Source organism: Triticum aestivum, chromosome 2A (assembly GCF_018294505.1).
Source record: "Triticum aestivum cultivar Chinese Spring chromosome 2A, IWGSC CS RefSeq v2.1, whole genome shotgun sequence".
In the NCBI taxonomy this organism is placed as follows: Eukaryota; Viridiplantae; Streptophyta; class Magnoliopsida; order Poales; family Poaceae; genus Triticum; species Triticum aestivum.
The window spans coordinates 58,492,958-58,504,792 of NC_057797.1; the positions used below are offsets into that span (position 1 = coordinate 58,492,958).

The following is an 11,835-nucleotide window of genomic DNA, read 5'->3' on the forward strand; positions in this document are numbered from 1 at the left end:
TTTGAATAGGAAATGGGAAAGGCAGAGATAATTTACTCAAATTCCACTATGTTATGTATACAATGATCGGGTTGCGTCTGGTATGATCGGGGTGCTTTATCTAAACTAGGCAGGATAACTTGGCTAACTTTCCTACTCTGATAGCATCTCTGAATGGCAGGTACCCTCAACCGCCGTAACGAAGGAATGGATCTATTAAGTGGGAAAGAGCCCTCGTGGCAGCTATATCCGCAAGGATTCCAAGTGTTCTAATTCATCTCGTTACAGACCCACATCAAACATGCAACTGCTTGTCGCATACTCCTGCTACTCCGACCTACGCTTCTCACATCGCATCCTTGGTCCTTAAACGACGGTATATTCTTTTTTCCGGGTTCTATGAGCGTCAATGGAGACACTTCCCCCTTCTTCGACATATGAATATGCCTCGCCTCAAAGATAAAGAAATCATAAGTAAGGAGAGAGATTCTCCACACGAACGAACGACCCGTCAGGTTCGAACTGACTTAGGTTGAACCAGGACCCACCTATCTCCACCAAGAAGGAATCGCTTTGGTTACGCAGTTCAGTTGGCGATAAAAGCCAACCTAATCTGCGGGCCGGTAGGCCAGCCAACTAACTCTTTAAATGAAGAACTTATTTCCCCACACCTATCTCTATGAAACTTCCTTCATAGTTAGGAGGTTTTTTTTAGCTTTTTATCTCTTTTACCGCAGGAAGTTCTCCAAAAGTATGAAAGGATGGAGGGCTTTGTACCAACCATTCTAGTGTGGTTGGATTCTGTTCAACAACCCAAGGACTTTCCGCACATTTTTGGTTCTTTCCACTTCTTGAAGTGATTGAGACAACTACGAAGAAACGACGAGTCCCAACTACGGATATATAAGAACCGAAACTGCTCGAAGCATTCCATCTGGCGTAAGCATCTAGATAATCTGGAATGCGACGTGGCATTCCCGAAAGCCCTAAGAAATGCATGGGAAAGAAGGTCAGATTAACCCTGAAAAAAGTGATCCAAAAGTGGATTTGGCCTAAAGTTTCAGGATATGTCCGACCAAAGATTTTACCCACCCAATAGTAAAATCCAGCAAATAAAGCAAAAATGACTCCCATAGAAAGTACATAATGGAAATGTGCAACCACATAATAAGTATCATGTAGAGCAATGTCTAGCCCAGAGTTTGCTAGAACTATTCCAGTGAGCCCTCCTATGGTGAACAAAAAGATGAACCCTAGAGCAAATAGCATGGGTGTTTTGTATTGTATCGAACCTCCCCACATGGTACCAATCCAACTAAAGATTTTGATTCCTATGGGCACAGCTATGATCATGGTACCTGCGGTGAAGTAGGCACGAGTATCAACGTCTAAGCCCACAGTAAACATATGATGAGCCCAAACTAGAAATCCAAGAACACCTTGTTGGAAATATGCCCTAGAGGCAATAATAAAATGGTTATTATTGCATTTCCTTGTTCATGATAATTGTCTATTGTTCATGCTATAATTGTATTAACCAGAAACCGTAATACATGTGTGAATACATAGACCACAACATGTCCCTAGTAAGCCTCTAGTTGACTAGCTCGTTGATCAATAGATGGTCATGGTTTCCTGACCATGGACATTGGATGTCATTGATTACGGGATCACATCATTAGGAGAATGATGTGATGGACAAGACCAATCCTAAGCCTAGCACAAGATCGTGTAATTCGTATGCTAAAGCTTTTCTAATGTCAAGTATCATTTCCTTAGACCATGAGATTGTGCAACTCCCGGATACCGTAGGAATGCTTTGGGTGTACCAAACGTCACAAGTAACTGGGTGGCTATAAAGGTGCACTACGGGTATCTCCGAAAGTGTCTGTTGGGTTGGCACGAATCGAGACTGGGATTTGTCACTCCGTGTAATGGAGAGGTATCTCTGGGCCCACTCGGTAGGACATCATCATAATGTGCACAATGTGACCGAGGAGTTGATCACGGGATGATGTGTTACAGAACAAGCAAAGAGACTTGCCGGTAACGAGATTGAACAAGGTATCGGGATACAGACGATCGAATCTCGGGCAAGTATCATACCAGTAGACAAAGGGAACTGTATACGGGATTGATTGAATCCTTGACATCGTGGTTCATCCGATGAGATCATCATGGAACATGTGGGAGCCAACATGGGTATCCAGATCTTGCTGTTGGTTATTGACTAGAGAGATGTCTCGGTCATGTCTGCATGATTCCCGAGCCCGTAGGGTCTACACACTTAAGGTTCGATGACGCTAGGGTTATAGGGAAAGTATGTACGCGGTTACAGAATGTTGTTCGGAGTCCCGGATGAGATCCCGGACGTCACGAGGAGTTCCGGAATGGTCCGAAGGTAAAATTGATATATAGACGAAGTTTTGAGATTCCCGGAAGTGTTCCGAGGATACCGGTGATGACCGCATGACCGAAGGTGTTTCGGGAGCGCGCCGACAAGCCCGGGGGCTCATGGGCCAAGGATGGGCAAGGACCAGCCCACTAGGGGTTGTGGCGCCCCCTCACCTATTCCCAACGTGACCAGAGGGGTATGGGGCACCCGCATCTGGGTCCCCTACCTAGCTTGGGTGCAAGCTCCCCAGGGGCGATCCCATCTGCCCTGGCCGCCACCCCCTAGGGAACCTAGGGCGCCTCCCCTATGCCCTGCCCATATAATAGGGCGCAACCCTCCTTCCTCCTTATATACTTGGGTTTTGGGGCTGCACAACACACGATTTTCTCTCTCAAGGCGCAGCCCTACCTCTCTCGCTCTCGTCTCTCGTAGTGCTTGGCGAAGCCTGCTGGAGTCATGCTCCTCCACCATCCACCACGCCCGTCGTGCTGCTGGCTGGATGGAGTCTTCCCCAACCTCTCCCTCTCTCCTTGCTGGATCAAGGCATGGGAGACGTCACCGGGCCGCACGTGTGTTGAACGCGGAGGCGCCGTTGTTCGGCGCTTAGATCGGAATCGACCGTGATCTGAATCGCTACGAGTACGACTACCTCATCCGCGTTCTAGTAACGCTTCCGCTTAGCGATCTACAAGGGTATGTAGATGCACTCCCCTTCCCCTCGTTGCTAGATTACTCCATAGATTGATCTTGGTGATGCGTAGAAAATTTTAAATTTCTGCTACGATCTCCAATAGTGGCATCATGAGCTAGGTCTATGCGTAGATTCTATGCACGAGTAGAACACAAAGTAGTTGTGGGCGATGATTTGTTCAATTTGCTTGCCGTTACTAGTCTTATCTTGATTCGGCGGCATTGTGGGATGAAGCGGCCCGGACCGACCTTACACGTACACTTACGTGAGACAGGTTCCATCGACTGACATGCACTTGATGCATAAGGTGGCTGGCGGGTGTCTGTCTCTCCCACTTTAGTCGGTCGGATTCGATGAAAAGGGTCCTTATGAAGGGTAAATAGCAATTGGCATATCACCGTTGTGGTTTTGCGTAGGTAAGAAACGTTCTTGCTAGAAACCCATAGCAGCCACGTAAAACATTCAACCACAATTAGAGGACGTCTAACTTGTTTTTGCAGGGTATGCTATGTGATGTGATATGGCCAAAAGGATGTGATGAATGATATATGTGATGTATGAGATTGATCATGTTCTTGTAATAGGAATCACGACTTGCATGTCGATGAGTATGACAACCGGCAGGAGCCATAGGAGTTGTCTTAATTTATTTATGACCTGCATGTCAATGAAAACGCCATGTAATTACTTCACTTTATTGCTAACCGTTAGCCATAGTAGTAGAAGTAATAGTTGGCGAGGCAACTTCATGAAGACACGATGATGGAGATCATGATGATGGAGATCACGGTGTCATGCCGGTGACGATGGTGTTCATGCCGCGCCTCGAAGATGGAGATCAAAGGCGCAAGATGATATTGGCCATATCATGTCACTTTATGATTTGCATGTGATGTTTGTCATGTTTACATCTTATTTGCTTAGAACGACGGTAGCATAAATAAGATGATCCCTCGCAATAATTTCAAGAAAGTGTTCCCCTTAACTGTGCACCGTTGCTAAGGTCCATTGTTCTGAAGCACCACGTGATGATCGGGTGTGATAGGTTCTAACGTTCGCATACAACGGGTGTAAGCCAGATTTACACACGCAATACACTTAGGTTAACTTGACGAGCCTAGCATGTACAGACATGGCCTCGGAACATGGAAGACCGAAAGGTCGAACATGAGTCATATAGTGGATACGATCAACATGAAGATGTTCACCGATGATGACTAGTCCGTCTCACGTGATGATCGGACACGTCCTAGTTGACTCGGATCATGTATCACTTAGATGACTAGAGGGATGTCTATCTAAGTGGGAGTTCATTGAATAATTTGATTAGATGAACTTAATTATCATGAACATAGTCAAAAGGTCTTTGCAAATTATGTCGTAGTTCACGCTTTGGTTCTACTGTTTTAGATATGTTCCTAGAGAAAATTTAGTTGAGAGTTGACAGTAGCAATTATGCGGACTGGGTCCGTGAACTAAGGATTGTCCTCATTGCTGCACAGAAGGGTTATGTCCTTAATGCACCGCTCAGTGTGTTGAACCTCGAGCATCGTCTGTAGATGTTGGGAAACATCTGACATACACGTTTTGATGACTACGTGATAGTTTAGTACGTAATACTAACAATTTAGAATTGTGGCACCAAAGACGTTTTTCGAAACATCGCAGAACATATGAGATGTTCCAAAGACCGAAATTGGAATTTCAGACTAGTGCCCACGTCAAGAGGTATGAGACCTTTGACAAGTTTCTTAAGCCTGCAAACTAAGGGAGAAAAACTCAATCGTTGAGCATGTGCTCAGATTGTCTGAGTACTGCAATTGCTTGAATCGAGTGGGAGTTGATCTTCCAGATGAGATAGTGATGGTTCTCCATAGTCACTGCCACCAAGCTATTGGAGCTTCGTGATGAACTATAACATATAAGGGATAGACATGATGATCCTTGAGCAACTCGCGATGTTTGACACCGTGAAAGTAGAAATCAAGTAGGAGCATCAATTGTTGATGGTTAAACCACTAGTTTCAAGAAGGGCAAGGGAAAAGAAGGGATACTTCATGAGACGGCAAATCAGTTGCTGCTCTAGTGAAGAAACCCAAGGTTGAACCAAACCCGAGACTAAGTGCTTCTATAATGAGGGGAACGGTCACTGAAGCAGAACTACCCTAGATACTTGGTAGATGAGAAGGCTGGCAAGGTCGACAGAAGTATTTTGGATATACGTCATATTATTGTGTACTTTACTAGTACTCCTAGTAGCACCAGGGTAATAAATACCGGTTCGGTTGCTAAGCGTTAGTAACTCAAAATAAAAGGCCGCGGAGACTAGCTAAAGGTGAGATGATGATATGTGTTGGAAGTGTTTCCAAGGTTGATGTGATCAAACATTGCACGCTCCCTCTACCATCGGGATTGGTGTTAAACCGAAATAATTGTTATTTGGTGTTTGCGTTGAGCATAGACATGATTGGATTATGTTTATCACCACACGGTTATTCATTTAAGGAGAATAATGGTTACTCTGTTTATTTGAATAATACCTTCAATGGTGTTGCACCTAAAATGAATGGTTTATTGAATCTCGATCGTAGTGATACACATGTTCATGCCAAAAGATATAAGATAGTAATGATAGTACCATGTACTTGTGGCACTGCCATTTGAGTCATGTTGGTATAAAACGCATGAAGAAGCTCCATGTTGATGGATCTTTGGACTCACTCGTTTTTTGAAAAGATTGAGACATGCGAACCATGTCTATTGGTAGATATGCATGAAGAAACTCCATGCAGATGGATCGTTTGGACTCACTTGATTTTGAATCACTTGAGACATGCAAATCATACCACATGGGCAAGATGACTGAAAGGCCTCATTTTCAGTAACATGGAACAAGAAAGCAACTTGTTGGAAGTAATACATTTTGATGTGTGCAGTCCAATGAGTGCTGAGGCACGCAGTGAATATCTTTATGTTCGTACTTCACAGATGATTTGAGAAGATGCTGAGTATATTTACTTGATGAAACACAAGTCTGAATTATTGAAAGGTTTAAGTAATTTCAGAGTGAAGTTGAAGATCGTCATGACAAGATGATAAAATGTCTATGATATGATCATAGAGATGAATATCTGAGTTACGAGTTTGGCACACAATTAAGACATTGTGGAAATTGTTTCACAACTAATACCGCCTGGGCCACCATAGTGTGATGGTGTGTCCGAACATCACAACTGCACCCTATTGGATATGGTGCATACCATGATGTCTCTTATCGAATTACCACTATTGTTTACGGGTTAGGCATTAGAGACAACCGCACTCACTTTAAATAGGGCACCACACAATACCGTTGAGACGACACCGTATGAACTATGGTTTAGAGAAACCTAAGCTGTCGTTTCTTAAAAGTTTGGGGCTGCGATGCTTATGTGAAAAAGTTTCACGCTGATAAGCTCGAACCCAAAGCAGATAAATGCATCTTCATAGAATACCCAAAAATAGTTGGGAATACCTCCTATTTCAGATCCGGAGAAAAAGTAATTGTTTCTAGAAACGGGTCCTTTCTCGAGGAAAAGTTTCTCTCGAAAGAATTGAGTGGGAGGATGGTGGAGACTTGATGAGGTTATTGAACAGTCACTTCAACTAGTGTGTAGAAGGGCACAGGAAGTTGTTCCTGTGGCACCTACACCAATTGAAGTGGAAGCTTATGATAGTGATTCTGAAACTTCGGATCAAGTCACTACCAAACCTCATAGGTCGACAAGGATGCATACTACTTCAGAGTGGTACGTAATCCTATCTTGGAAGTCATGTTGCTAGACAACAATGAACCTACAAGCTATGGAGAAGTGATGGTGGGCCCAGATTCCAAAGAATGGCTCGAGGCCATAAAATCCGAGAGAGGATCCATGTATAAAAGAAAGTATAGACTTTGAAAGAACCACTTGATGGTCGTAAGGCTGTTGGGTGCAGATGGATTTTAAAAGGAAGACAGACAATGATGGTAAGTGTCACCATTAAGAAAGCTCGACTTGTCGTTAAGATGTTTCTCGACAAGTTCAAGGAGTTGACTACGATGAGACTTTCTCACTCGTAGCGATGCTAAGAGTCTGTTGGAATTATGTTAGTAGTTACTGCAGTATTTATGAAATCTTGCAGATAGGATGTAAAAAACATTGTTTCCTCGACATTTTTCTTGAGGAAAGGGTGTATGTGATACAACCAGAAGGTTTTGTCAATCCTGAAAGATGCTGACAAGTATGCAAAGCTCCAGCAATCCTTCTAAGGACTGGAGTAAGCATCTCGGAGTTGGAATGTACGCTTTGATGAGATGATCAAAGATTTTGGGTTTATACAAAGTTTATGAGAAACTTGTATTTCCAAAGAAGTGAGTGGGAGCACTATAGAATTTTTGATCAGTATATGTTGTTAACATATTGTTGATCAGAAATGATGTAGAATTTCTGGAAAGCATGCAGGGTTATTTGAAAAGTGTTTTTCAATGGAAAATCTGGATTAAGCTACTTGAACATTTAGCATCAAGATCTATAAGGATAGATAAAAAACGCTTAATAGTACTTTCGAATGAATACATACCGTGACAAGATTTTGAAGGAGTTCAAAATAGATCAGCAAAGAAGGAGTTCTTAGCTGTGTTACAAGGTGTGAATATTGAGTAAGACTCAAGACCTGACCACGGTACAAGAGAGAGAAAGGATGAAGGTCGTCCCCTATGCTTTAGACGTAGGCTCTATAGTATGCTATGATGTGTACCGCACCTGAAGTGTGCCTTGCCATGAGTCAGTCAAGGGGTACAAGAGTGATCCAGGAATGGATCACACGACAGCGGTCGAACTTATCCTTAGTAACTAGTGGACTAAGGAATTTTCTCGATTATGGAGGTGGTAAAAGAGTTCGTCGTAAAGGGTTACGTCGATGCAAACTTTGACACTAATCCGGATGACTCTGAGTAGTAAACCAGATTCGTATAGTAGAACAGTTATTTGGAATAGCTCCAAGTAGCGCATGGTAGCTGCATCTACAAGATGACATAGAGATTTGTAAAGCACACATGGATCTGAAAGGTTCAGACTCATTGACTAATAAACCTCTCTCACAAGCAAGATATGAACAAACCCCATGGGTGTTGGATTCATTGCAATCACATAGTGATGTGAACTAGATTATTGACTCCAGTGCAAGTGGGAGACTGTTGGAAATATGCCCTAGAGGCAATAATAAAATGGTTATTATTGTATTTCCTTGTTCATGATAATTGTCTATTATTCATGCTATAATTGTATTAACTAGAAACCGTAATACACGTGTGAATACATAGACCACAACATGTCCCTAGTAAGCCTCTAGTTGACTAGCTCGTTGATCAATAGATGGTCATGGTTTCCTGACCATGGACATTGGATGTCATTGATAACGGGATCACATCATTAGGAGAATGATGTGATGGACAAGACCCAATCCCAAGCCTAGCACAAGATCGTGTAGTTCGTATGCTAAAGCGTTTCTAATGTCAAGTATCATTTCCTTAGACCATGAGATTGTGCAACTCCCGGATACCGTAGGAATGCTTTGGGTGTACCAAACGTCACAATGTAACTGGGTGGCTATAAAGGTGCACTATGGGTATCTCCGAAAGTGTCTGTTGGGTTGGCACGAATCGAGACTCGGATTTGTCACTCCGTGTAACGGAGAGGTATCTCTGGGCCCACTCGGTAGGACATCATCATAATGTGCACAATGTGACCAAGGAGTTGATCACGGGATGATGTGTTACGGAACAAGTAAAGAGACTTGCCGGTAATGAGATTGAACAAGGTATTGGGATACAGACGATCGAATCTCGGGCAAGTATCATACCAGTAGACAAAGGGAATTGTATACGGGATTGATTGAATCCTTGACATCGTGGTTCATCCGATGAGATCATCGTGGAACATGTGGGAGCCAACATGGGTATCCAGATCCTGCTGTTGGTTATTGACCAGAGAGATGTCTCGGTCATGTCTGCATGATTCCCGAGCCCGTAGGGTCTACACACTTAAGGTTTGATGACGCTAGGGTTATAGGGAAATTACGTACGCGGTTACCGAATGTTGTTCGGAGTCCCGGATGAGATCTCGGACATCACGAGGAGTTACGGAATGGTCCGAAGGTAAAAATTGATATATAGGAAGTGAGGATTTGGCCACCGGAAGTGTTCCGGGCATCACCTGTAATGTACCGGGACCACCGGAAGGGTCCGGGGGTCCACCGGGAGGGGCCACCAGCCCCAGAGGCCTACATGGGCCAACAGTGGGAAGGGACCAGCACCTAGGTGGGCTTGGGCGCCTCCCACCAAGGCCCAAGGCACCTCCAAGAGGGGAGGGGGCAAACCCTAGGGCAGATGGGCCCTAGGGCCCACTCTGGTGCACCCCCCCTCTCCCTCTCCCCTTTGGCCACCACCCTAGATGGCATCTAGGGCTGCCGCCCCCCCTAGGGAGGAAACCCTAGAAGGGGGCGCAGCCCCTCCCCTCCCCCTATATATACTTGAGGTATTGGGGGCTGCCCAACACATGATTTGATCTCCCTCAAGGCGCAGCCCTACCTCTCTCCCTCCTCGTCTCTCATAGTGCTTGACGAAGCCCTGCAGGAGTACGATGCTCCTCCACCACCACCACGCCGTCATGCTGCTGCTGGACGGAGTCTTCCCCAACCTCTCCCTCTCTCCTTGCTGGATGAAGGCATGGGAGACGTCACCGGGCCGCACGTGTGTTGAACGCGGAGGCGCCGTTGTTCGGCGCTTAGATCGGAATCGACCGCGATCTGAATCGCTACGAGTACGACTACCTCATCCGTGTTCTAGCAACGCTTCTGCTTAGCGATCTACAAGGGTATGTAGATGCACTCCCCTTCCCCTCGTTGCTAGATTACTCCATAGATTGATCTTGGTGATGCGTAGAAAATTTTAAATTTCTGCTACGATCCCCAACACACCTATACTTATCATGGCATAAACCATGCCTAGATACCCGAAGACCGGTTTTCTTGAAAAGGTCAATACGATATGACTAATAATACCAAATCCAGGCAGAATGAGAATATACACCTTTGGATGACCGAAGAACCAAAAGAGATGCTGGTATAATATTGGGTCTCCCCCTCCTACAGGATCAAAAAAGGTTGTATTAAAGTTTTGATCGGTTAATAACATTGTAATTGCCCTCGCCAGTACCGGAAGTGATAATAAAAGTAGGAATGTTGTGACTAGAACGGACCACACAAAAAGTGGTAATCTATGCATAGTCATTCCAGGTCCACGCATGTTGAAGATAGTTGTTATAAAATTGATAGATCCTAAAATTGGTGAAATACCTGATAGATGAAGACTAAAAATTGCTAAATCAACTGCTCCTCCAGAACGGCTGGTAATACCACTTAAGGGCGGATAGACTGTCCACCCAGTGCTGCTGCCCACTTCTACTAAGGTTGAGCTTAATAGGAGCAAGAGACTTGGTGGCAAAAACCAGAATGATATATTATTTAATCGTGGAAATGCCATGTCAGGTGCACCTATCAGAATCGGAACAAACCAATTACCAAATCCACCTATCATCGCCGACATAACCATAAAAAAGATCATTAAAAAAGCGTGAGCCATTATTAAAACATTATAAAGTTGATGATTCCCACCAAGAATTTGATCGTCGGGTTGGGCTAATTCCATACGAATCAGTACGGAGAAGCATGTGCCCATCACTCCTGCAATGGCACCGAGGATGAAATAGAGAGTCCCAATATCCTTGTGGTTAGTAGAGAAGAGCCATCGAACCATATTTGTCATTTTTTTATTTTAGAAATGAAAACTTTCCTTATCAAAAAGGGGCCGGGGCTGGAAGAGAGAAGAAAGAGGGGTCCGCCCAGGGGCTGGAAGAGAAAAGAATCAGAATTACTGAGCTACCCTGCTCTTTTTTCTAATTCCCTTCTAAGATCCTCCAACTTAAACAAGTCGAGAGCATGCTCGTGCTCAGCTCTTTCGAGACTTGCCTTGCTCTTGGGGATTTCTTCCCATAGGATCCTCTATTCGACTTCCAGGCACCTCCTTGCGGAGCTTTCCGCCTCAAGGAGATCCCGGTTGTGGGAAACAACATTTATAAAGAAAACAGACCCTCCCTCATTCTCCCGTAGATCTTGATAAGATGCTTGGAGAACAGTGAAAGAATCAGTTGCGTGAATATGGTCCAGATAGGAACGAAGCGCTTCATCGACCAAGTAGGGATCAATCGGTAGATAAGGCCCTATTCTTTGATAAAGCGCCACAAATTCCTGAATGACATCTTGTCGCATACTAGACCACCGTTCCAAACTAGGGAAACAAAAGAGTGGTACTGTACGTCCGCATAATTAAGCATTGTCTTGTTTGTTGGATTAGGTCTAATTTTCTTGACAAAACTGCAAGCGTGGAACTTTATGAGATGAAATAGCTTGTTCATTTTCAAAATTATAGTAGCTCAAATGAGAGTTCCTTATATTCAATATCCTAAAATTCAAGATGGGAAAAAAGGATACACAATGGAGCGAGTAGGGATTTTGTTTGATCAACAACAAAGAGTAGAATTCATTTATTTTTCCACAAAATATACCTAAAATTCAAGGGAATACAAGAAATAGGATAGAATCCTTACTATGTCTTTTAGGGATAAAAACACTTTTGTCTATCCACATGAAAACGGGAAATAATGTGTTATTTGCTCTTCTTATGTAACTACTT

General features: G+C 43.9%; 1 protein-coding gene across 1 annotated transcript; it reads right to left on the reverse strand.

Annotated features, from left to right (window-relative positions):
- Positions 1-690: 690 nt before the first annotated feature.
- Positions 691-10,937, reverse strand: LOC123184695 (cytochrome c oxidase subunit 1). The gene is made up of 2 exons (XM_044596774.1): positions 10,062-10,937; positions 691-1,418 (listed from the first exon to the last, which is right to left on the reverse strand). Exons 1-2 carry the CDS (start codon positions 10,906-10,908, stop codon positions 691-693), a joined length of 1,575 nt encoding a protein of 524 aa, XP_044452709.1. The 5' UTR covers positions 10,909-10,937.
- Between the last annotated feature and the right edge of the window lie 898 nt (positions 10,938-11,835).